Below are 26,826 nucleotides of genomic sequence, written 5' to 3' on the forward strand. Positions count from 1 at the left end.
CCTGCCCTTGGCCCAGAGGGTCTGGTTCACTCACAATGCCCTGTGAATACTGGCAATGTCGCCCAGACCTGTGTCTGGGGCCCAGTCGGTTTTCCAGCCTTTCCATAGTTGCACCAGTTGTGAGTGGAAGATCTTGTGTGGTCCTAATCCACTGCTGGCTGACTCAAATATTTTGGGGGAAAAATAGGGTATCACCCATTTTGAGGTGCTAATATCAGCCGGGCGCAAAGTTTAGCACCTCCAATTGCAAGATTCGTCTGTCGCCCCGGAGGTGATTTGAGCGCTAAATCAGGCACTACACACCTCTCGAGCCACTAACGTCAGAGAGCGAGGCACTACCGAAGCTCAGGTGATGACAGTTACCATGGAAGCCAGACTGGCGCCGGCCAGTTCTTAAAGGGAAGGGGCTATCTTGCTGGCCAGCCACACCCTGCTCATTGCAGCCTTGCATCTCGGCCTGGAGAGACTGCGAAAGCAATTGTGCTGGAAACATTAATGGATAGGCCCAGGGAAAGAGCTCGGCGCTTAGGAACCTCAAAAGTGGTGCTGAGGGCCAAAACTCCTTAGGACAGCGCTGAATCTCTCCAGACGTCTCCCTCTCGACCTGCGTGTACCAAAATCTTGCCGACTAGAAGCGCCCGTCTTTGGATAGCGCTCCCCCACAGCCCCTTCCCGACTTGCAAACGTTCCCCTCTACCTGTTGTTCCTAGCGGCAGGCACTAGGGCAGGGGGCGCGACTCAATATCCGGTCCGGGATGCTGCATACTCGACTGACGTCACGATCTGCGGGCGCAGGAGATCGTGGCGGTAGTGGTTAGTGCCACCGAAGAATGACTGGTCAATTTTGCGAGTGGTGCTAAATTCGCCGTGCTCGGGTGCAAAGTTCCTAGCGCTTCGTTAGCACCCTCCCCGGAGGCGCTAACGAACTGAAATTTCCCCCCTTTACATTTCCAATTTATTGCCTGAATCAGGGACCATAGGCACAGGGCAAGAGACCCAGCCGCACACGCGTACACAGACACACACACACCACCTCCCTCCATAAAAAACACACAGCACTGCTGGGAAACAGACTGAGAGGGCAGACACCTTGATCACACCCTGGATACAGGTGACCCAGCTTTTCCCAATGGCTCTGGTGAGAGCAGAGGGTTAAAATGGACCAAATTTGGAAATAAGGAATTAAGCAGTAAAGCAGCACAGTAATTACACTTGTCCAGACTTGAGCACAAACTCCCACTGCAGTACCGAGGGAGCACTGCACTGTCGGAGGTGCTGCCGTTCAGAAGAGACATTAAACAAGGCCCTGTCTGCTCTCTCACATGGACATAAAAGATCCCACGGCACTATTGGAAGAGCAGGGGGGTTTTCCCGGTGAATATTTATCTCTCGACCAACATCACTAAAACAGGTAATCTGGTCATTCTCGCATTGCTGTTTGTGGGAGCTTACTGTGCGCAAATTGGCTGCCATGTTTCCTATGTTACAACAGTTACTGCACTTCAAAAAGTACCTTATTGGTTGTAAAGTGCTTTGGGGCGTCCCCAGGTCGTGTACGGTGCTATATAAATGCAAGTTCTATAGGTCAGCTCCGAGCCGAGAGGAGACTGGGTGATGGAACCTGTGACACCCTTGGTCTGTTTGCTGAAGGTGTCGGTGGATAAACTCACTGAAGTTAAAGGGGGGGAACCAGAGCTGTCGCTTAACCTCCCTCCTCACCTGCTGAAGGACCCGTTGTGCAATTCCAGCATTTTCTGTCGCGATTTCGGGTTCCCTGGATTTTTTTCCTGCAGTGATTACACAAGGTGCCCGGAGTTTTCATGTGTTTTATTTCATGTACAGTTCACCCTGACTGCTACAGCATTGGTGGTACAGGAGATCAGCAGAACACGGTCAGACAGTAATGGGTTCGGGCTGCATTTCGGGTCTCAACTCGCTTCAGAGCAAGTGTCAACCCCTCATGGTCAGTGTCCCACACTCACTCACACACACACGACGATTCGAACATGGTCACAGACACAAAACAAAGACATCATCGGACGAGATAACCACCGACATGTTTCTGGCGAGTCCACTGGGCCCCGGTGCACGACCCCTGCCTGGATTCGACACCGAGCCGGACAAGGAAAATCCCAGCAAGGAACACACTGGGAACATGGCTCCTGTGGAATCGGAGGTGAGGCCTCTCCAGCAGCGACCTGTCACAAGTCAACGGGAACACCATCGCCTCCAAGTCACACGCCAGGCCCACTTATAGACAGGTATCGGGGTTCCTTCATGGTGAATTGGCCTGCTATCCCGGGATTCGTTAGCTAGCACCACCACCACAAGGACTGCCAACGGTCCAAGAAGGCAGCCCACCACCCACACCACCTTCTCAGGGCAACAAGAAAATTGGGCAATAAATGCTGGCCTTGCCAGCGACGCCCACATCCCAAGAATGAATTAAGAAAAAGCACTAGAGCTGAAATGTAGAAAATGCAATTACCTTCCACTACCTTAAACAGCGATTAATTGATTTAAAGGGTGACCCTTCTTTCTTTGGATGTTTAAAAACAGTCCACACCCAATAAACAGGGCTCACTACAGATAGATTTTCAAGCTTGTAAATTAGAAATACATAATCCGTGGTCCCTGAACACGGAATCCCTCGCTGAATGCCTCTCTTGATATGGACCTGAATTTGTTAAGTGAATGGGTCCACTCGCTCATTCACACTCTCTGGACTGTGAACTTTTTGCTCTCTTACTCTCGACAGTTGTCCCACTATTTAAGATTTTTATTAAAAGGTCTGATGAGCCAGTGCCACTAGCTTTCTCCCCTCCTTTCCTGAAGGCACCGACTCTTGCTGGGTTCCACTTCCACAGACGCTTGATACTCCCTACTATCTAACCCAAGCGCCCATCCTCCGGGCATGGGATGGACAGTGAGTCTATTCAACCATCGGTCGAAGCTGAGTTCGATCACGTGCCTCACCCCTCCCAATCTGTGAACTGTCCACCAAGGGTCACCAGATACTGATCCAGGCCTGTGGCTGATTCTTCCCCCTCCCTATCCCCAGGGCATTGGAGCAATTGTAATCCCTTTACCAGTAACCTAACAGATAATTTAGCGCCGGGACTGAAGCCGGGCCTCTCCCAGTCTCTGCACGACACTGGGCGATGCCGGCTCGCTGAGGCCCAGGAGAGTTTGGTCTCTTGAGTATTTATGTTAAAAAAAATGATTTAAAGTTAGCACGGTGGTGAGTTTGCTGGGTGGGGACTGTGCAACATTCCGTGAAAGGATCCAGAGGAAAATATTGGGAAATAAATCCTCAGCTTTTACAATCTGGTTCTGTGGAGGGGGGGGGGGGGTTACTGAATGATGAAATGGGTTAAGATTAAGACACTGGTCTTTCACTCTTGGGTCCAAGTTCAAACCCAGCCCAGACTGATTCGATGACACCGTCCCCCTTCTGCTGGTTGTAAGGAACGTTAGGAACAGGAGGAGGCCATTCAGCCCCTTGAGCCCGCTCCACCATTCAATTAAATCACAGCTCCTCTGCACCTCAACCCCATCTACCCGCCTTTGCTCCCTATCCTTTGATACCCTTACCGAATGAACATCTGTCGATCTTAGCGTTGAAAGCTTCAACTGAACCCCACCATCCAGCCTTTTAGGGAAGAGAATTCCAGATTCCCACCACCCTTTGTGTGAAAAAGTGCTTCCTGATTTCCCCCCTCTAATTTTAAGATTATGTCCCCTCATTCTTCATTCCCCCACCAAAGGGAATAGTTTCTCTCTACCTACCTTATGGCATCTTTTAATCATTTTAAACACCTCGATCAGATCCCCCCCCCCTGCCTATACTCGAGGGAATACAAGCCTAGCCTATGCAACCTGCCCTTGTAATTAACCCTTTAATAACCGGCAAGGGTTCAACCTGAAATGAGTTTACGAGTCTCAATCCAGCTCGGAGACCAGGTGCCACTAATCCGGCACCAGCTGACAATCGGAGTCAAAGGGGAAGTAGGATGTGGTGGTGAGTCTTGGGGCCGAGGCACACTGTTGGGAGGGATCCGATCTCTCTCTCTCTCTCCGAGTGCAGACTGGCGAACGTATCCCAGCGTTTAATCACGTGGGACCTGAACGCACAAAATGCTCCTTTTCCACTTCCCAGCAGCAACACACCTCACCTCGACCAGTGCAAAAAGCATCAGAAAAGTAAACTTTTAAAAATAAATAAATAAACAGACAGACAAATAAATAAATAAATAAATAAATGAAACTCTTGATTTACCGGCACCCAAACAACCGGAAATCTCGGTTAACCGGCAAAATTCAGGAGTAGGTTCAGTTCAGTTTTTCTTCATATTAGTGGCCGTTTCTTGATTCTTGGCTGTGTAATCGGAGGTTCCTGCACTTGTTGCTAAGCAACAGGGACGCTCGGTCTGTGGTCGGGCTTCTTGCAGCTGTTGCTAAGCAACAGGGAAGCCTGGATTTGTTGCTGTGTACGGAGCTCTCGTACCTTTTACTATACCTCTCTGTAATCCGGACTTTTTGATAAACCAGCACCACGCCGGTCCCGTCGGTGCCGGATAAAAAAAGAGTTTCCTGTAGTCGGGTTGGCGCCACATAAAAGGGGAAGAGATGGACAAGCTGAGCATTCTATTTACTGCAATCATACAGCGATTCTTAGACACCCGGGAGTGGGGATTAGGGTCGTGGTCACAAGCGATTGATGAACATCTGCAACAGCTCTCAGAGTGAACGAGAACCGAGCCAACCCCTTCTAATTGAAAAGTTATTTCGCTCAGCATGTTTTACATCGCGCCTGGCGGAGGGAAAGCAGCATTTTGTAACCGTGCCGCTGATGGAAATGTAAAGAAAAAAAAACGCTTTTAATACTTTGTCTTCAAATAACGATAACACCGATGTGGAGTCTCTGAAGTGCGGTGGGGACGGTCCCAGGAGTATCTGACGCGGTCGGTGTTTCACAGCCATGCAACGCAGCGTAAAGTCCTGGCTTTCAAACACTGGGTCACCTCTGGGTGTTATTTTCTTTAATCTATATGTGTGTGTGCGGTTGTGGAAACCGCTGATTTTATGGCTGGCGATGGTACAACTTGCTGCCTCACCGTGGAGGGATGGAGGAGAGGTACGAGGGAGGAGGTGAGGCGGGGGGTTTGCGGGCTAGGATGGAGGGTGTTTGGGGGAAGGCGCGTTGGCGTTCAGTCGCCGCAGGGACTGCAGGGCGAAGACGCAGCAGCTGCGCAGTAACACGCCGATGTTGTAGAGAGGCTGGGAGCTGCCTCGCTGGGTGCTGACAATCCAGGCCACGGTGGGGACGGCCGGCACCGTCACCGCCAGCAGGTCCACGATGTAATAGCGGCTCCAGTGGGCCTCGCGGGCAGGAGCTTCGTCCAACGCTCCTGCCCCGGGCTCGGTGGGCGCTGGAGGCACTCCCGCTCCGGGAGTCTCGGCCACCACTCCCACAGGAGCCGAGCGGGAGTCGCTTGGCCTCAGATCCAGGGTCCCGCCGAGGCTCTGAAGAGTCTGATAGTCGGGGAGCGGTCCCAGGTTCTCCGGCCCCGCGGTGACGCCGCCGGGGCTGCAGACGGTAGACTTCAGGACCTTCTCCGCTATCGCCTCCAAGTCAGGATCACAGGGAGAGAAGTCTGTCTGAATGGCCTGCTCCTGGACAGCGCCCACCTGCGCGCCGGCCGCAGGAGCGGTTCCCACGGGCGTGCTGCCTGGGCGAAGTTCGGACCTCGCGGTGAAGACGGCACCCTCGGCCGCGCGATCGATCCCGGAGGCGAGGGAGCCGCGGTGAGGGAAATCAGCACCGTCGGCAGTCTGGAGGTCGGCCCCCTGCTCACTCAGCTTGGTGTAGGTGGAGCTACGGGTCAGAGACTTGGCTGGGGAGCCAGAGGCAGACTGGGTGGCACCATCCTGGGCCAGCTCCATACTGTGCAGCAGAGTCTCCAGCTTCTTGTTCTGGATGTTGATGTCAATGAAGTACTTCTGGATGCCTTTATCCTTCTCCACCAGGTTGTTCTTCACTGTGTCGATCACCTGCTTCAGCTGCTTGATCTCCTTCCTGGCCTCCTTCAGCGAGAGTTGAGCCTCCACACGGTGACACTCCTCCTCAATCCAGTCTTCCTGCATCCTGGAGAGCTGCGATTTCAGGTCCTCCACCTCCCCGCCCCTGTGAAAACCGCAGGGACAACACGTCAGTCACCCATTATCAATCATTAACTTACACAGGAACGGGAGGAGGCCATTCAACCCCTCGAGCCTGTTCCACCATTCAATTAGATCATGGCTGATGTGTACCTCAAGTTCATTTACCCGCCTTTGCTCCATGTCCCTCGATACTCTTATCCAACAAAAATATATTGATCTCAGTCTTGAAAATTTCAATGAACCCCCATTCTCAACAGCTTTTTTGGGGGGGAGAGTTCCAGATTTCCACTACACTTTGTGTGAAGAAGTGCTTCCTGACATCACCCCTGAACGGCCTGGCTCTGATTTGAAGATTGTGCCCCCTTGTTCTGGATTCTCTCCCCCAGAGGAAATAGTTTCTCTTTATCTACTCTATCGAATCCTTTTATCATTTTAAACACCTTAATTAGATCACCCTTCAACCTTCTAATCGCAAGGGAATACACCCCACGTTTATGCAACCTGTCCTCAAAACTTAACTAAATTTAACTATCATTCTGGCCAATCTGCGCTGCCCCCACTCCAAGGCCAGTGAATCCTTCCTGAGGTGCGGGGCCCAGAACTGAACACAGTTACTCCAGATGGGGTCTGGCCGAGGCTCTGTACAACTGAAAAATCACTTCATCACATTTATATTCCAGCCCCCTTGAGATATAAAGTCCAAAACTCCATTAGCTTTTTGATTACTTTTTGTACCTGTCACAGATCACAGAATCACAGAAACCCCACAATGCAGATAGAGGCCATTTCGGCCCATCGAGCCTGCACCGACACATATCCCACCCTATCCCCGTAACCCCACGTATTTTAATCCCCCTAACACTAAGGATCAATTTATCATAGCCAATCAACCTAACCCGCACATCTTTGGACTGTGGGAGGAAACCGGAGCACCCGGAGGAAACCCACGCAAACACGGGGAGAATGTGCAAACTCCACACACACAGTCACCCGAGGCCGGATTCGAACCCGGGTCCCTGGCGCTGTGAGGCAACAGTGCTAACCACTATGCCACCGTGCTGCCCGTGCTACCTGTGTACTAGCTTTTAGCGATTTGTATACCCGGACACCCAGATCCCTTTGCTCCTCCACAATTCCAAGTCTGTTGCGCACTCTGCCATCGTAACTTCAGCGGAAAACCCGCTTATGTACGTGAACGAGATTTCTGCCAAAGTTACGAGTGATGGAGCGGGAGATTCTCCGAGGGAATTTCTGATGTATCTCTTTCGAAGCAAATCCAGAGATCAATTAGATGCTAATCGTTTCTCTGTAGACTGACAGCTTGGAAATCCCATGCTCCTCCACAAGGTCAGAAGAGGATACCAGGAAACGACTGGCCTGTGCAGTATCAGTTTATGCTGGGCCACATAGGATTGGTCAATTCCAAACCATACGGCACCGGTCAGTCTCCGGCCCGTGTGGGATCGGTCAGTCTCCGGCCCGTGTGGGATCGGTCAGTCTCCGGCCCGTGTGGGATCGGTCAGTCTCCGGCCCGTGTGGGATCGGTCAGTCTCCGGCCCGTGTGGGATCGGTCAGTCTCCGGCCCGTGTGGGATCGGTCAGTCTCCGGCCCGTGTGGGATCGGTCAGTCTCCGGCCCGTGTGGGATCGGTCAGTCTCCGGCCCGTGTGGGATCGGTCAGTGTCTGGCCCGTGTGTCATCGGTCAGTGTCCGGCCCGTGTGTCATCGGTCAGTGTCCAGCTCGTGTGTCATCGGTCAGTGTCCGGCCCGTGTGGGATCGGTCAGTCTCCGGCCCGTGTGGGATCGGTCAGTCTCCGGCCTGTGTGGGATCGGTCAGTCTCTGGCCCGTGTGTGACCGGTCAGTCTCCGGCCCGTGTGGCACCGGTCAGTGTCCGGCCCGTGCGGGATCGGTCAGTGTCCGGCCCGTGCGGGATCGGTCAGTCTCCGGCCCGTGCGGGATCGGTCAGTCTCCGGCCCGTGCGGGATCGGTCAGTCTCCGGCCCGTGTGGGATCGGTCAGTGTCCGGCCCGTGCGGGATCGGTCAGTGTCTGGCCCGTGCAGGATTGGTCAGTCTCCGGCCCGTGCGGGATCGGTCAGTGTCCGGCCCATGTGTGATTGGTCAGTCTCTGGCCTGTGTGGGATCAGTTGGTACTGGGCCAGCGGGGATCTGTCAGCACTGGCCTGTGCAGAAGCAGTCAGTGTGGAGTCAGTCAGTTGAGAGCTATGTAGGAATGGGTCAGTGCCAGGCTAGTTGTGATTGGTCAGTGCCAGGCTAGTTGTGAACGGTCAGTGCCAGGCTAGTTGTGAACGGTCAGTGTCAGGCTAGTTGTGAACGGTCAGCTGAGCCAGGCTATAATGACCGATGTCAGGCCACGCTGTACTGACCATGTCGAGGAACCAACTGGAGATCAGGCCAATTTAGACTGGGTATTATGTAATGAGAAAGGATTGATTAGCAATCTTGTTGTGCGAGGCCCCTTGGGGAGGAGCGATCATGATATGATAGAATTCTTCATTAAGATGGAGAGTGAAGCAGTTGACTCAGAGGCTAGGGTCCTGAATTTAAATAAAGGAAACTACGATGGTATGAGGCATGAGTTGGCGAGGATGGATTGGGGAACGTTACTTAAAGGGTTGACGGTGGATAGGCAATGGCAAACATTTAAAGATCGCATGGATGAACTACAGAATTTGTTCATCCCTGTCTGGCACAAAAATAAAACAAAAAATGTGACGCAACCGTGGCTAACAAGGGAAATTAGGGATAGCATAAGATCCCTGGAGAGGACATATAAATTGGCCAGAAAAAGCAGCAAACCTAAGGATTGGGAGCAGTTTAGGATTCAGCAAAGGAGGACAAAAGGATTAATTAAGAGGGGGAAAATAGAGTATGAGAGTAAGCTTGCAGGGAACATAAAAACTGACTGTAAAAGCTTCCTTAAATATGTGAAGAGAAAAAGATTGGTGAAGTCAAGCGTAGGTCCCTTGCAGTCAGAATCAGGGGAATTTGTAATGGGGAAGAAAGAAATGGCTGACCAATTAAATACATGCTTTGGTTCTGTCTTCACAAAGGAGGACACAAATAACCTCCCAGAGATGTCAGGAACATAGGCTCTAATGAGAGGGAGGAACTGAATGAAATCAGTATTTGTAGGGAATTGGTGTTAAGGAAATTGACGGCATTGAAGGCCGAGAAATCCCCAGGGCCTGATGGTCTACTTCCTAGGGTACTTAAGGAAGTGGCCCTAGAAATAGTAGATGCATTGCTGATCATCTTCCAAAATTTTATAGACTCTGGAACAGTTCCCATGGATTGGAGGGTAGCTAATGTTACCCCACTATTCAAAAAAGGTGGTAGAGAGAAAACGGGGAATTACAGACCGGTAAGCCTGACATCGGTAGTGGGGAAAATGCTAGAGTCCATTATAAAAGATGTAATAGCAGAGCACTTGGAAAACAGTGACAGGATCGGACAAAGTCAACAAGGATTTACAAAAGGTAAATCGTGCTTGACTAATCTACTGGAATTTTTTGAGGATGTAACTGGTAGAATAGATAAGGGAGAACCAGTGGATGTGGTGTATTTGGACTTTCAGAAGGCTTTCGATAAGGTCCCGCATAAGAGATTAGCGTGTAAAGTTAAAGCACATGGGATTGGGGGTAAGGTACTGACTTGGATAGAGAACTGGTTGGCAGACAGGAAGCAAAGAGTTGGAATAAACAGGTCTTTTTCCGAGTGGCAGGCAGTGACCAGTGGGGTACCACAGGGATCGGTGCTAGGACCCCAGCTATTCACAATGTATATTAATGATCTAGACGAGGGAACTAGATGTAATATCTCCAAGTTTGCAGATGACACAAAGCTGGGTGGGCATGTGTGCTGTGAGGAGGATGCCGAGAAACTCCAGGATGATTTGGACAGGTTGGGTGATTGGGCAGATGCATGGCAGATGCAGTATAATGTGGATAAATGCAAGGTTATCCACTTTGGTGGCAAAAACAGGAAGGCAGATTATTATCTGAATGGCAATAGATTGGGAGAAGGGGAAGTGCAATGAGACGTGGGTGTCCTTGTGCACCAGTCGCTGAAGCATACAGGTGCAGCAGGCGGTTAAGAAGGCAAATGGTATGTTGGCCTTCGTAGCGAGAGGATTCGAGTACAGGAGCAAGGATGTCTTGCTGCAGTTGTACAGGGCCTTGGTGAGACCGCACCTTGAGTATTGTGTGCAGTTTCGGTTGCCTTATCTGAGGAAGGATTTTCTTGCCATGGAGGGAGTGCAGCGAAGATTCACCAGCCTGATACCTGGGATGGCAAGAATGGCGTATGAGGAGAGATTGGGTCGATTGGGCTTATATTCGCTGGAGTTTAGAAGAATGAGAGGGGATCTCATTGAAACTTATAAAATTCTAAAAGGACTAGACAGACTAGGTGCAGGAAGGATGTTCCCGATGGCGGGGGAGTCCAGAACCAGGGGTCACAGTCTAAAGATAAGGGGTAAGCCATTTAGGACTGAGATGAGGAGGAATTTTTTCACCCAGAGAGTGATGAACCTGTGGAATTCTCTACCACAGAAGGCAGTTGAGGCCAATTCATTAAATATATTCAAGAAGGAGTTGGATATATTTCTTACGGCTAAAGGGATCAAGGGATATGGGGAGAAAGCAGGGACAGGGTACTGAATTTGGATAATCAGCCATGATCTCATTGAATGGCGGAGCAGGCTCGAGACACCGAATGACCTACTCCTGCTCCTATCTTCTATGTTTCTATGACCAATGTCAGGCCACGCCGTACTGACCAGTGCCGGGCTACGCCGTACTGACCAGTGCCGGGCCAGGCTGTACTGACCAGTGCCGGGCCAGGCCGTACTGACCAGTGCCGGGCCACGCCGTACTGACCAGTGCTGGGCCACGCCGTACTGACCAGTGCCGGGCCACGCCGTACTGACCAGTGCCGGGCCACGCCGTACTGACCAGTGCCGGGCCACGCCGCACTGAGCAGGGCGGGCAGTGTCTGTACTGAGTAAGGCGGGCGGTGTCTGTACTGAGCAGGGCGGGTGGTGTCTGTAATGGATGAACCGTGCCATATCCCTGACTCCTTGCACAATCAAGAACCGGCAGTACCTCTCATCCAGTTTCTCCTCGGTCTCCTTCAGCTTTGCCCTCAGGTGCCTGATGCTGACTTCTTTCTGCTGCAGGGGGGTCAGATACTGTTCTGGTGTCGGCGGTTTGATCCCATGGTTTTCACTGCACAAAGAATATTTACTGGAGCGCCTGCAAAATGAGTTGAGAAATAAAAAGCATGAGGAGGGGAAGCAGGCTCCTGGCCAGGTCGATTCGAACCGTAGTTAGGGTCACACCTGTGAAAAGGTAGACACCAGAAAGCTATATATTAAAAAAAGACCTGCATTTATATAGCACCTTTTAACAACGTAAAGAACATTCCAAAGCATTTGACATCAAATGAAGAATTTTTGAAGTGGAGTCACTGTTGTAATGTGGGGAACGCAGCATCCAATTTGTGCACAGCAAGCTCCCACAAACAGCAATGTGATAATGACCAGATCATCTGTTTTAGTGATGTTTGGCGTAAGAAAACTACTAGGCACTTGGTCTGAGTATTAAACAAGGCTTTAATCAACTGTTTTTCAACATGGAGATCTAGTTGTGTCCTTCACTAGTTCCTGTTAAAGAATGTCCTGAGCAAGCTGGGCCCATGCCCGAGTATTTATACTTTCCCTGGACAGCGCCACCAGCAGGCCGCCCAGTATTACTTCATAAGTCGTTTCCACATAAATGACAAGATTCATGTCAATGTTGATTGAGGGATAAATATTGGCCAGGACACCGGGGAGAACTCTTCTTCGAAATAGTGCTATGGGATCGTTTTGTTCACCTGAGAGAGCAGACGGGGGCCTCGGTTTAACGTCTCATCTGAAAGACGGCACCTCTGACAGTGCAGCGCTCCCTCAGCACTGCACTGGAGTGTCAGCCTAGATTTTTGTGCTCGAGTCTCCGGAGCAGATCTCGAACCCACCACCTTCTGACTCAAGAGGCAAGAGCGTTACCCACTCAGCCACGGCTGACACTGTTACGTGTGTAAACTGCAGCCACCGATTTTTTGTTGTTGCGATCACTCCGATTTCCCGGAGCTGCAGGAACCGGTTAGCAGGCGCAGCATGGGCCAATAACCTGCCCTTCGCACAAGCGGCCCGGCGTCTCTTCCATTTACCTGGGGGTGGGGCTGCTGTCGCTGCCCTTGTAGGAGCCGGAGTTGCTGCTGCTGCTGAGGGAAGACGTGGCACAGCTGTCCCGGATCCCGATCGGCGGAGAGGTGCGTCTGGATGGCTGGAGGAGGGGCTGCGCCTCCTGCTGTGCCGAGGTCGGGGTCAGCGCCGATTTAAACAGGGAGGAGAAACCACTTCTTCCGTGGAGGCCACGACTAGAGACAAGGGGGGCAAATTGACAATCAGAAGGTGAATCAGAACCCGTCGTCCGTTTACAGTTAGAACACAGAGTGCACCAAAAATAAACCCAGACTGTTAGAAATCTCATCATTCATCAAGAAACTACTCGTGAAATAACGCTGGACGGCCAGCTGGTGGCGCCGTCCAAGGAGTATAAATACTCGGGCGTCGGCCCCAGCTTGCCAGGGACATTTTGTAAGACAAGGTACTAGTGAAGTACAACTAGACCTCCATGTTCTGAAACAAGTTGATTAAAGCCTTGCTTTATACTCAAACCAAGTGTGTGGTGAGTTTTATTACGTCAGACCATTAAAGTTCGAAAAATGACACTGAAGTCAACTTTTCCCCGCTGCAGAGTTCTGAAGGAGTGAGACCCCCCTCTTGAACCAGTAGAATATCTCATCATGACAGCCCAAGTGCTCCGAGTTCTCCAGGCAGGCGCCTCCCCTCCCCTCTCCCACAGCACAGACTTCTCCCGAGATTCTCGCAGATATTCTCCCTCGCACTGTTCCTCATTAAAACTGACGGATATTAACTGACCAAAAACTGTCTGGACAGAAGCTAATAATTATTAGCGGTGAAATACAAAAGGTTAAGAAATTGGCACTTTTTTTTTAAATCAAGAAAGACAACGGCCTAGAAATTAATCTCGGGCGATATTGGATCTGCCGCCCGTTATACGCAGCGTCTGATACTGAATTCCAATGGACCTGAATATCAGGTGCTGTGTATAATGGGCGGCTGATCCAATAACGCCCATTTTTGCGCCATGGCCCGAGACGAATTTCTAGGCCAAAGAGCATTAGACAGGCAGTAAAAATGCACCTTGCATAGGGCAGGCTGAGTTTCAGACAGCGTGTTGCGATTTGTTTGCACGCCAGTATTCATTGCTTTTACAGAAAGGAAGGAAGGAAGGGCTGGTGACATAAAGGGAGGACATTTCTGATTTTTATTTTAAATAATAAAAGTTGAAATTCCACTGCAAAGTCGCCAAGGCAGTGGATTGTACAGTAATTTACAACAGCCTCTTGTCTGATCGTTGGGTCAGAATTTCGGTATCACACATCAGGGAAGTTAAACAGATGAGTCTTGCTACCTTTAAATGGCACCTTCAAACATTACAGCGACTGATAAATACACCAGCCAATGTTCACTGAAGGCGCAGCCCCGGCTGAATGTTTCTCTCTCTTTCGCTAACAAGCCTGAGGTGCTCAGTTTAGTTGGAGCACCCTTACTACTGTCCAGTTGAGATCAGCTGACAGCACAAATTTGGGACGATGTTCCAAGTGCACACTAAACCGTGCAATTGGTCACAGCCATTGGAATGCACCCGAGTGCTAAAACTAATATAAAAATACTCAGTAAGCTGTTGCGATCTGGAACGCGCTGCCTGAAAGATTCAATAATAACTTTCAAAACAGAATTGGATAAATACTTGAAAACGAAAAGTTTGTAGTCTTATGATGTAGGTAGGGGTGGGCCGCAGGCAGTCAGTGAGAGCGGCCTCGACTTTAACTAGCAGTTAAATGGAGCGAGGGACTAACCCAGCTCCTTTGCCACCCTGATCTGGCTGACTGCAACTTTAAATTGGAGGCGGCGAGGACACCCGTCCCAATCCGGCATAGTCCCCTCTAAATATGCATATTGGAGGAGTCCGGGGCACCACGAGCGAAGGAGTCCGGGGCACCGGGAGAGGAGGAGTCTGGGGCATCACCACCATCACCATCCCTGGGTATGTCCTGTCCCACCGGCAATACAGACCCACCAGGGGTGGTGGCACAGTGGTATACAGTCAGGAGCAAGTGGCCCTGGGAGTCCTCAACATTGACTCCGGACCACATAAGAACATAAGAAATAGGAGCAGGTGTAGGCCAATCGGCCCCTCGAGCCTGCTCCGCCATTCAATAAGATCATGGCTGATCTGATCCTAACCGCCAATCCACTATCACAGAACCATCTCCTGAATCTAACAGAATTAGACACACGAAATAGGAGCAGGATCAGGCTACACGGCCCCTGGGCCCGCTCCGCTACCCACAGGGCCATGACCGATCCGAACCTAGACTCATGTCCAAATTCCTGCCCGCTCCCCGTAACCCTTAATTCCCTTTACTTCTAGGAAACTGTCTATTTCTATTTTAAATTTATGTAATGATGTAGCTTCTACAGCTTTTTGGGGCAGCATATTCCATGGACCTACCACCCTCTGAGTGAAGTAGTTCCTCCTCATCTCAGTTTTGAAAGAGCAGCCCCTTATTCTAAGACTATGCCCCCTAGTTCTAGTTCATAGCTTCAGGTCAAGCATGGGCAAGGAAACCTCCTGCTGATTACCACCTACTGCCCTCCCTCAGCTGATGAATCAGTACCCCTTCATGTTGAACACCACTTGGAAGAAGCACTGAAAGTAGCAAGGGCGAGGAATGTACTCTGGGTGGGGGACTTCAATGTCCATCACCAAGAGTGGCTCGGCAGCACCACTACTGACCGAGCTGGCCGAGTCCTGAAGGACATAACTGCCAGTCTGGGCCTGCGACAGGTGGTGAGAGAACCAACAAGAGGGAAAAACCTACTTGACCTCATCCTCACCAATCTACCTGTCGTAGATGCATCTGTCCATGACAGCATTGGTAGCAGTGACCACCGCACAGTCATTGTGGAGACCAAGTCTTGTCTTCACATTGAGAACACCCTCCATCGTGTTGTGTGGTACCACCACCGTGCTAAATGGGATAGATTCAGAACAGATCTAGCAGCTCAAAACTGGGCATCCATGAGGCGCTGTGGGCCATCAGCAGCAGCAGAATTGTTTTCCACCACAATCTGTAACCTCATGGCCCGGCATATCCCTCACTCTACCATTACCACCAAGCCAGGGGACCAACCCTGGTTCAACAACGAGTGTAGAGGAGCATGCCAGGAGCAGCATCAGGCGTACCTAAAAATGAGGTGCCAACCTGGGGAAGCTGCAACACAGGAGTACATGCATGCTAAAAAGCGGAAGCAGCATGCTATAGACAGGGCTAAGCGATCCCACAATCAACGGATCAGATCAAAGCTCTGCAGTCCTGCCACATCCAGTCGTGAATGGTGGTAGACCATTAAACAACTAACAGGAGGAGGAGGCTCCAAGAATATCCCCATCCTCAATGATGGTGGAGCCCAGCACGAGTGCAAAAGACAAGGCTGAAGCGTTTGCAACCAACTTCAGCCAGACGTGCCGAGTGGATGATCCATATCGGCCTACTCCCGAGGTCCCCACCATCACAGAAGCCATTCTTCAGCCAATTCGATTCACTACACGTGATATCAAGAAACGGCTGAGCGCACTGGATACGGCAAAGGCTATGGGCCCCGACAACATCCCGGATATCGTGCTGAAGACTTGTGCTCCAGAACTAGCCGCGCCTCTAGCCAAGCTGTTCCAATACAGCTACAACTCTGGCATCTATGCGACAATGTGGAAAACTGCCCAGGTATGTCCTGTCCACAAAAAGCAGGATAAATCCAACCTGGCCAATTACCGCCCCATCAGTCCACTCTCAATCATCAGCAAAGTGATGGAAGATGTCATCGACAGTGTTATCAAGCGGCACTTACTCACCAATAACCTGCTCACTGATGCCTAGTTTGGGTTCCGCCAAGACCACTCGACTCCCGACCTCATTACAGCCTTGGTCCAAACATGGACAAAGGAGCTGAATTCCAGAGGAGAGGTGAGAGTGACTGCCCTTGACAACAAGGCAGCATTTGACCGAGTCTGGCATCAAGGAGTCCTAGTAAAACTGAAGTCAATGGGAATCAGGGGGAAAACGCTCCACTGGCTGGGGTCATACCTAGCACAAAGGAAGATGGTTGTGGTGGTTGAAGGTCAATCATCACAGCCCCAGGACATCGCTGCAGGAGTTCCTCAGGGCAGTGTCCTAGGCCCAACCATCTTCAGCTGCTTCATCAATGACCATCCCTCCAACATAAGGTCAGAAATGGGGATGTTCGCTGATGATTGCACAGTGTTCAGCACCATTCGCAACTCCACAGATAATTAAGCAGTCCATGCAACAAGACCTGGACGACGTTCAGGCTTGGGCTGATAAGTGGCAGGCAACATTCACGCCACAGTACCAGGCAATGACCATCTCCAACAAGCGAGAGTCTAACCACCCCATGACTTTCAATGGCATTACCATCGCCGAATCCCCCACTATCAACATCCTGGGGGTCACCATTGACCAGAAACTTAACTGGACCAGCCACATAAATATTGTGGCAACAACAGCAGGTCAGAGGCTAGGTATTCTGCGGCGAGTGTCTCACCTCCTGACTCCCCAAAGCCTTTCCACCATCTACAAGGCACAAGTAAGGAGTGTGATGGAATAGTCTCCACTTGCCTGGATGAGTGCAGCTCCAACAACACTCAAGAAGCTCAACACTGTGAGGTTTCTGTGATTCTGTGACCATCCAGGACAAAGCAGCCCGCTTGATTGGCACCCCATCGACCACCCTAAACATTCACTCCCTCCACCGTACCGTGACTGCAGTGTGTACCATCTACAAGATGCACTGCAGCAACTCGCTAAGGCTTCTTCGGCAGCACCTTCCAAACCCCCGACCTCTTCCACCTAGAAGGTCAAGGGCAGCAGGCGCGTGGGAACACCACCACCTCCAAGTCACACACCATCCTGACTTAGAAGTATATCGCCGTTCCATCATCGTTGCTGGGTCAAAATCCTGGAACTCCCTACCTAACAGCACTGTGGGAGTACCATCACCACACGGACTGCAACGTTTCAAGGTGGCGGCTCACCACTACCTTCTCAAGGGCAACTAGGGATGGGCAATAAATGCTGGCATTGCTAGCGACGCCCTGATCCCATAAACGAATTAAAAAAAGGATCCGGGACACCTGGAGAGGAGGAGCCCGGGACACCGGGAGCGGAGGAGCCCGGGACACCGGGAGCGGAGCAGGCCGGGAGCGGAGGAGTCCGGGACACCGGGAGCGGAGCAGGCCGGGAGCGGAGCAGGCCGGGAGCGGAGGAGCCCGGGACACCGGGAGCGGAGGAGCCCGGGACACCGGGAGCGGAGCAGGCCGGGAGCGGAGGAGTCCGGGACACCGGGAGCGGAGCAGGCCGGGAGCGGAGGAGTCCGGGACACCGGGAGTGGAGGAGCCTTGAATGCATCTATGCTATTTGCCTCAACTGCTCCCTGTGGTAGCAATTTCCACATTCTGACTCTGAGTAAAGAAGTTTCACCTGAATTCCTCAGTGGGTTTGTTAGTGACTATCTCATATTTACAGCCCCTACTTCTGGTCTCCCCCACAAGTGGAAACACCTTCTCTACGTCTACCCTATCAAACCCCTTCATGATCTATCAAGTCACCCCATGATTCTCCACTGCACCGAAATCTTTACGATCTGCGTTAGTTGCTGCTGTGCATACCTCCGTGGTCCTGGAGATCGTTTGCTTCCTGATCCTGACATGGGGGTTGCTGTAGTGAGCCAACGCAGGACCTGAAACAACAAAAGTTCCACATTGAAGAGACTGCCCCGAGCCGCGGCTGGCGAGCGCACAGGTTGCCAACTCTGGTTGAATGTATTACTGGAGGTTTCATCACATGTCCTCCATCCTCGAACTGCCCCGCCCCCACACTCCTGCCATTGGTCACCCAGCATGTCCATCCTCATGACGCCCCGCCCCCACACTCCTGTCATCGGTTGCCCAGCATGTCCATCCTCGCAATGTCCCGCCCCCACTCCTGCCATTGGTCGCCCGGCATGTCCATCCTCGTGACGCCCCGCCCCCACACACTTCTGCCATTGGTCGCCCAGCATGTCCATCCTCGTGACGCCCCGCCCCCACGCTCCTGCCATTGATCACCCAACATGTCCATCCTCGCGACACCCCACCTTCCCACGGCCAATCGGAGAGCGAATAGGCTCTTCATTACCCAATTGGATGATACCTGACCATCAGTCAAACAGCCTTTTTTTCCCCCCTAATCTTCAATATTTTTATAACTAATAAACAGAAATGTTCAAAGAAAATGTAAAAAAAAAGCCTCTCAGTTCCTTTTGCATTGCCCCCCTACGGTTTTTCTCCCTGAGTTTGGTCACAGCAGTGTCCTGAAGATTAATCTTTAATTCCTGGAGATTCCAGGCCAATCCTAGAAGGTTGGCAACCCTAGTGTGCGCACAGCTCCAAGCTCTGCTGGAAATCCATGATCCCGCTCCGTCGCTGTAACCGTGGCAACGTGGGACCTGCCTCCGCTGACCCCAAGTGACCCCTGGCCCAGTCTGAATTTCTAGGTTCAGGAGCGTTTCTATGTGGGGGGGGGGCGGGGGGGGGGAAGCATGTGCCCCAATTAGTGGTGAAGCTGGGGTGCCTGCTGGATAGGGAGGGGGGGCGGGGGAGGTGGCTGGCAGATTGGCAGCTGGGTGTGCGCAGTGCTCCTGTTATTAATGGTCTATGTGTCGCTGGGATTTATTGCTTCAGCCTTTTTCCAACCTGCTAACGGACGCCTGGAATAAGTGCGTGAGAAAGCACGGAGCAAGAAAGGCCATTGGGCCCATCAAGCTCGCTCCTTCCACAGACTATGTACAATCTGTGATGTTGGCTCCTCCAAAAACCCTTCGCCCCACCATCGGCGGCTGTCCCTTCAGCCATCTAGGCCCTAAGCTCTGGAATTCCCTCCTTAACCCTCAACACCACACTCTCCTCCTTTTAAGACCCTCCTTAAACCTCTTTGACCAAGCTTTCGGCCGCCCATCCTAAGGTCTCCCTCTTTGGCTTGGCGTCTATTTATGGTCCGAGCGCCTTGGGATGTCTTTCGATGTTTAAAGGACACTATGCAGATGCCAGTTGTTGATGCTGTTCTGTATTGTGCCGAGTGCAGTCCCTTATCTGAGGAAGGATGTTCTTGCCATGGAAGGCTGATACCTGGGATGGCAGGAATGACGTATGAGGAGAGATTGGGTCGATTGGGCTTGTACTCGCTGGAGTTTAGAAGAATGAGAGGGGATCTCATTGAAACTTATAAAATTCTGACAGGACTAGACAGACTAGATGCAGGAAGGATGTTCCCGATGGCCGGGGAGTCCAGAACCAGGGGTCACAGTCTAAGGATAAGGGGTAGGCCTTTTAGGACAGAGATGAGGAGGAATTTCTTCACCCAGAGAGTGGTGAACCTGTGGAATTCTCTACCACAGAAGGCAGTTGAGGCCAATTCATTAAATACATTCAAGAAGGAGTTGGATATATTTCTTAAGGATAAAGGGATCAAGGGATATGGGGAGAAGGCAGGGATAGGGTACTGAATTTGGATGATCAGCCATGATCTCATTGAATGGTGGAGCAGGCTCGAGGGGCCGAATGGCCTACTCCTGCTCCTATCTTCTATGTTTCTATGTTTACAGTTTAAGAAGAACGCCAGACAGGAACAATGTGTGCTCCCCATCAGGGTTTCGAATCACTGTGTGACTGGCAGATGATAAACGCAACGAAGCCAGGCTGCGAAGATGCAAAATAAAACCTGCAGTCACTTGCTGCAGTCAAGGCAACAATCACCCTCAATCACTCAGACAGGCGGCCCTACCCTGCAGCCTGTGCTTCTTTCACCGATTAATCTCCTGCATTATTTTCCCTCTCCTTTTGAGCAACATTAAATTTGCTTCATAAATACAGAGTGTTCGTGTAACGGAGAGGCACAGGAGGATTCAATAAAATCACTGCCGACTCCTCGCTACAATCCCCTGTACGTGGGGGAACCACCTTTTGCTGAATCCAAAATAGGGAATATAGGACAGGAAAACTCAATTCACTTTACCAATAATTATATAGACACCATCAATAATTTAGATTATGATTCTAATTTAGACAGTGCCCATTCACCTCAGTCTTTAACCGTGCTGAATATTGTCTCAATCTTTTTATAGCGTCAGTAGCACTCTCTCTTTTTGTATATTATTCTCTCCCTCTGTCTCTGTCACTCTCCATTTTTTCCTACCTAGGTATCTTCTTGTGTCCGTTACTCATTTATTATTCTGTTACTTTCCTCCATTCTCTGTTTTCAGTTCTCTCTGGCTCTTGTTACTCCCTCCTCGAGGTAATTGTGACTTTGTGCCATTGTGCAAACCGAGTGAAACATAGAAGATAGGAGCAGGAGTAGGCCATTCGGCCCCTCGAGCCTGCTCCGCCATTCAATGAGATCATGGCTGATCATCCAAACTCAGTACCCTGTCCCTGCCTTCTCCCCATATCCCTTGATCCCTTTAGCCTTAAGAAATATATCCAACTCCTCCTTGAATATATTTAATGAATTGGCCTCAACTGTCTTCTGTGGTAGAGAATTCCACAGGTTCACCACTCTCTGGGTGAAGAAATTCCTCCTCATCTCTGTCCTAAATGGCTTACCCCTTATCTTTAGACTGTGACCCCTGGTTCTGGACTCCCCCGCCATCGGGAACATCCTTCCTGCATCTAGTCTGTCTAGTCCTGTTAGAATTTTATAAGTTTCAATGAGATCCCCTCTCATTCTTCTAAACTCTAGCGAGTATAAGCCCAATCGACCCAATCTCTCCTCATACATCATTCCTGCCATCCCAGGTATCAGTCTGGTGAATCTTCGCTGAACTCCCTCCATGGCAAGAACATCCTTCCTCAGATAAGGCGACCAAAACTGCACACAATACTCAAGGTGTGGTCTCACCAAGGCCCTGTACAACTGCAGCAAGGCATCCTTGTTTCTGTACTCAAACCCTCTCGCTACGAAGGCCAACATACCATTTGCCTTCTTAACCGCCTGCTGCACCTGCATGCTTACCTTCAGCGACTGGTGCACAAGGACACCCAGGTCTCGTTGAAATCAATGGAAATAAAAATGGGGAGATGTAAAGCGGGCGGACGATTCGCCATCACCCATTTCACACTATTGCGCAAAGTCAAAATTACCCCTATTGTGTTTGTTACTTTGTCCCTGTGTCTCCATTACTCTCTTTCTTCTGTCCCTGTGTCTGTTGCTCTCGCCCTTTCTCTCTTGTTCTGTTTCTCTCCCACTGTTGTCTCTGGGTTTCCCTTCCTGTTACTCTCCCCCCACCCCGGGGTCAATTTTTGTCCCCATTTTTCTGGGGGGTGGGGGGCGGGTGGGTGGGAATGGCGCAGTAGCGCAAGGAAAATGGCAGTGCACTACCTAGCGCCCCATTCTCGCGGTCAATCCACATGTACCATTTCCAGCTGGTTCTGAAAGTGAGTGGCCACAGTGGGTGCCTCATTAAGGCCTGCAAACCGGGGATCCCATCACGTAAATAGGACCACGATGCAAATTTCACGTAGCAGGAATTCGATACATGACAATTCACACCCCCCGCAATGTCTTTTACGTAGAATTACATTACATAGAATGTATAGGACAGAGCCAAGTCGTTCGGCCCAACTGGTCTGTGCCGGTGTTTGTGCTCCACACCAGCCTCCTCCCACTCTACTTCATCTCACCCTGTCAATATATCCTTCTATTCCTTTCTCCCTTGTGTACTTATCAACATTATCCTACATCTCTCTTTGGTCTGGCTCTGTCACTCTCACACTTTTAGCACTGTGTGTTTTCTCCATTTGTCCTGGGCCAATATTTATCCCTCAACCAGCATCACTGAAACAGATTATCTGGTCATCGTTACATTGCTGTTTGTGGGACCTTGCTGTGCACAATTTGGCTGCCACGTTTCCTACAATACAACAGTGGCTACACTTCAAAATTATTTGAATTGGCTGTAAAGAACAAAAGAACATAAGAATTAGGAGCAGGAGTCGGCCATACGGCCCCTCGAGCCTGCTCCGCCATTCGGCCCCTCGAGCCTGCTCCGCCATTCGGCCCCTCGAGCCTGCTCCGCCATACGGCCCCTCGAGCCTGCTCTGCCATACGGCCCCTCGAGCCTGCTCCGCCATTCAATAAGATCATGGCTGATCATCGACCTCAACTCCACTTTCCCGTCCGATCCCCATATCCCTTGATTCCCCTAAAGTCCAAAAATCTATCAATCTCAGCCTTGAATATACTCAACGACTCAGCATCTACAGCTCTTTGGGGTAGAGAATTACTCTTTGGGACAGCCTGAGGTTGTTAAAGGCGCTATATAAATGTAAGTTCTTTCTCTCTCAGAGTACCGAGACCAATTATTGCATCCCACACTGCAGCTAAAATGTCAGAGAAAAATGATCTGCAAGCTCGCAGGCACAACATGCCTGACCCTCCTGCCCTTTGTACAGCGAGATATACACCCACATCTTGTCTCTTGATTAAACAACCAAACTCAAGTTACCTAATGCACAGTATAGTATACTGTGTTCGCTGCTCACGGTGCGGTCTCCTCTACATTGGGGAGGCCAAACGCAGATTGGGCGACCGCTTTGCGGAACACTTCCGTTCAATCCGTAAGGGTGACCCCGAGCTTCCGGTCGCCTGTCACTTTAATTCTCCGCTCCACTTCCACTCTGATCTCTCTGTCCTCGGCCTCTTACATTGTCCCAATGAAGCTCAACATAAGCTCGAGGAACAGCACCTCATCTTTCGATTAGGCACTTTACAGCCTTCTGGACTCAACATCGAGTTCAACAATTTCAGATAATTACCCCAGCCCCCATTTTTCAGGCGGCCGTTGATGATTCTGCCGTCCCCATTTGCAACATTTAATCTCGCCTGCCTCCTACCCTAGCACAGACTGTTCCTTCAATTCTTTCCTCCCCCTTCCCCCCCCCCTCTTTCCCTGTCTCTGCACCTGCTTAAAACCTGTTACATCTCTAACCTTTTCCAGTTCTAACGAAGGGTCGCAGACCTGAAACGTTAACTCTGTTTCTCTCGCCACGGATGCTGCCTGGCCTGCTGAGTGCTTCCAGCATTTTCTATTGTTATTTACCGAACGCACACTCACGTTTAACATTCGAGCCCCGATTTTGCGAGAAAGGTAGTCACTTGCCCGTAGCGTGGCCAGGCTCACTCGAGCAGCAGGGAGAGCTGAGGTATGCCCCCGCCCTTTATTTTCATATGCTCCTTGAGCGGGGACACCTGTTTCCTTCAGACAGGAGCAGAAGGTGTGTGGAGTAACCCTGAGCCCGTCACAAGCACCGAGTGGAGACCGTGCAGCACTGCAGCTCATGCGTGACACATGCACAGAAATGCAGAGCGCCCTGGAGCAAGTGGCGTCTTTATGAGTGTCTGCAGTCGAGTCCCAAAGCAATATTTTCTCTTCTTTTTTTTGCCTCTTCCAAGAGATTACATGGCTGCGGGGGGTGAGTGGGGGGAGGAGGAGGAGGCAGGCTGAGGGAGGGAGGGGAGGGATTAGTCATGATGGTCCGGCCATCCTGATTGTGGGGACAGGCTTGAAGGACCCGCTGGTTTTTTCCTGTCCGTCAATTTTGTGTATTTGTAATTAGAGTACAAGTGCAGAACATAGAAACAGGAGGCCATTCAGCCCCTCGATTCTGTTCCGCCTTTCAATTAGATCATGGTTTTATCTCCATTAACCCGCCTTTGCTACATATCCCTCAATACCCTCACCCAACAAAAAATTATCCATTAGCAAATTACTGCGGATGCTGGAAATCTGAAATAACACCCTTTCCAGGTGAAACAGCGATTTACTTGTACTTCTTGCAATTTAATATACTGTATTCGCTGCTCACGATGCGGTCTCCTCTACACTGGGGAGACCAAACGCAGATTGGGCGACCGCTTTGCGGAACACCTCCGTTCAGTCCGTAAGGGTGACCCTGAGCTCCCGGTCGCCTGTCACTTTAATTCACCGCCCCATTCCCACTGATCTCTCTGTCCTCGGGCTATTGCATTGTTCTAATGAAGCTCAACGTAAGCTCGAGGAACAGCACCTCATCTTTCGATTGGGCACGTTACAGGCTGCCGGACTCGACATCGAGTTCAACAATTTCAGATAATTATCCCTGCTCCCATTTTTCATGCTGTCTGATTTTTGCCATTCCCATTTGCAACATTTTATCTTTCCTGCCTCTTACAAAAGTACAGGATGTTCTTTCAATTCCTTCCTCCCCTCCTAACCCCCCCACCCCTGTCTCTACACCTGCTTAATATCTGTTACATCTCCAGCTTTTTCCAGTTCTGATGAAGGGTCCCAGATCTGAAACGTTAACTTTGTTTCTCTCTCCACGGATGCTGCCTGGCCTGCTGAGTATTTCCAGCATTTTCTGTTATTTAAAAAAATTATCCATCTCAGTCCTGAAAGCTCCAACTGTCCCCTTGCATCCACAGCCTTTCAGAGGAGCGTGCTCCAAATTTCTACTACCCTTTGCATGAAGAAGTGCTTCCTAATTTCACTCCTAAACGGCTTTTAATCTAATTTTAAGATGATGGCCTCTGGTTTTGGATTCCCAACCAGAGGAAGTAGTTTCTTGGTATCTACTTCATGGAATCCCTTTATCATTTTAAGCATCTCGATTAGATATGTCCCTGCTGGGCTAGTCATTGTCTTGAAGTCATGGATACAGTGTGATGAGATGACCTCTCAAGAGCAGGAGCCACGTCTAACAGCACCTGCCCATCCTCTGGCACTTCATCAATCCTTAAAATCTATCTCTTTGACCAAGCCTTTGGTCACCTGTCCTAAACTCTTTCTTATCCGGCACCTATGGGACCAGGATGGTGCCGGTTGATGAAGAATTCTGGATAACAGAGAGGTATACCTACAGGGACAGGGTACTGAATTTGGATGATCAGCCATGATCTCATTGAATGGCGGAGCAGGCTCGAGGGGCCGAATGGCCGACTCCTGCTCCTATCTTCCATGTTTCACCACGGTGCTGCTTTTCCACTCACCATCACCACTGACTAACTCAGCCATCGCGGGAGACTCGGACTCGGCAAAACGAATGCTGGATGGATTCGGCAAGATTACCGGTTATTGAGGTGTTGTTTTGTATTGAGATATATCTATGTTACCGGTTATTAAAGTATTCCGGATGATAAAGTGCCGTTTAAACAAGAGTTTACTGTGCCTCCTCATGTGACCCGTTGTCAAATATTGTTTGATAATCGCTCCTGTGAAGCGCCATGGGACATTTTACTACTTTAAAATCGCTATATAAATGCAAGTTATAGAAAACATAGAAGATAGGAGCAGGAGTAGGTCATTCGGCCCCTCGAGCCTGCTCCGCCATTCAATGAGATCATGGCTGATCATCCAAATTTTGTACCCTGTCCCTGCTTTCTCCCCATATCCCTTGATCCCTTTAGCCTTAAGAAATATATCTAACTCCTTCTTGAATATATTTAATGAATTGGCCTCAACTACCTTCTGTGGTAGAGAATTCCACACGTTCACCACTCTCTGGGTGAAGAAATTCCTCCTCATCTCAGACCTAAATGGCTTACCCCTTATCCTTAGACTGTGACCCCTGGTTCTGGACTCCCCGACCATCGGGAACATCCTTCCTGCAGCTAGTCTGTCCAGTCCTGTTAGAATTTTATAAGTTTCAATGAGATTATTGTTATAGATCACCCCTCAAACTTCAAGCATTCTCTCGTGCCTGGTGTGTGGTGCCAGCGAGGCATTGGTCAATCACTTATAGGAATTTGCCACTCAAAGATTTGACAGATGGAATGGTCATTTGGAGAAAGCAGTGATGGCGGGCTTAACCCACAAGGGACACACCCCGAGGACTGCCATCATGCAGATCGCTGTTAAAGTGGAAGGAGAAGGGTCCGTTTAGGCAACCTCCTCGCAGGATTCCGTATGCCCTCCCACTCCAGGTCCCTCAAAGGATTGATGAAGTGCCAGAGGACGGGCAGTCACAGCAAGCAGCCAGTTTGTAGACTTAAGCAAACGTGCTGCTTGATCGCGTCACACACACGAAGGCCAGAAAAATCTATACTAAAGAATTTTGTTTCTGATTTGTGCAGTGTGGACACACAGAGGGGCTCTGAGACATAAAAGAGATGCCTGGGAGTGCCAGGGAATCATTAGCCTTATGAACCCAATGCTACACACACACACACACCCACATTATAAAAACAAACCTCAAGTGCCTTGGTGGATGTTGTCTTGACTGTTGAAATATAACAACTGTCCTCCCCTCAAAAAAAATAGGTAATAACTGCACTACGTGTCAGGCAGTGATGGAAACAAACATTCATTGCTCGAGGAATTCTATTCTTATTGTTTTCCTTTAGATCCCTCGTTGAGTGG

General features: G+C 50.4%; 1 protein-coding gene across 1 annotated transcript in view; it reads right to left on the bottom strand.

The window, feature by feature from the left end:
* Positions 1–1,812: 1,812 nt before the first annotated feature.
* Positions 1,813–26,826, bottom strand: part of LOC147108910 (syntaphilin-like) — a 35,038-nt gene continuing 10,024 nt past the window's right edge. The window contains exons 3-6 of the mRNA XM_086005862.1: positions 18,065–18,135; positions 12,396–12,605; positions 11,288–11,437; positions 1,813–6,187 (exon numbers count right to left, since the gene is read on the bottom strand). Of these exons, the coding sequence (XP_085861988.1) occupies positions 5,173–6,187; positions 11,288–11,437; positions 12,396–12,605; positions 18,065–18,105 (1,416 nt within the window). The 5' untranslated portion in view covers positions 18,106–18,135 and the 3' untranslated portion in view covers positions 1,813–5,172. The remainder of the gene's footprint in view (positions 6,188–11,287; positions 11,438–12,395; positions 12,606–18,064; positions 18,136–26,826) is intronic.

Source organism: Somniosus microcephalus, chromosome 13, assembly GCF_052327205.1.
Source record: "Somniosus microcephalus isolate GS21.2 chromosome 13, FLI_Smic_1.0, whole genome shotgun sequence".
In the NCBI taxonomy this organism is placed as follows: domain Eukaryota; kingdom Metazoa; phylum Chordata; class Chondrichthyes; order Squaliformes; family Somniosidae; genus Somniosus; species Somniosus microcephalus.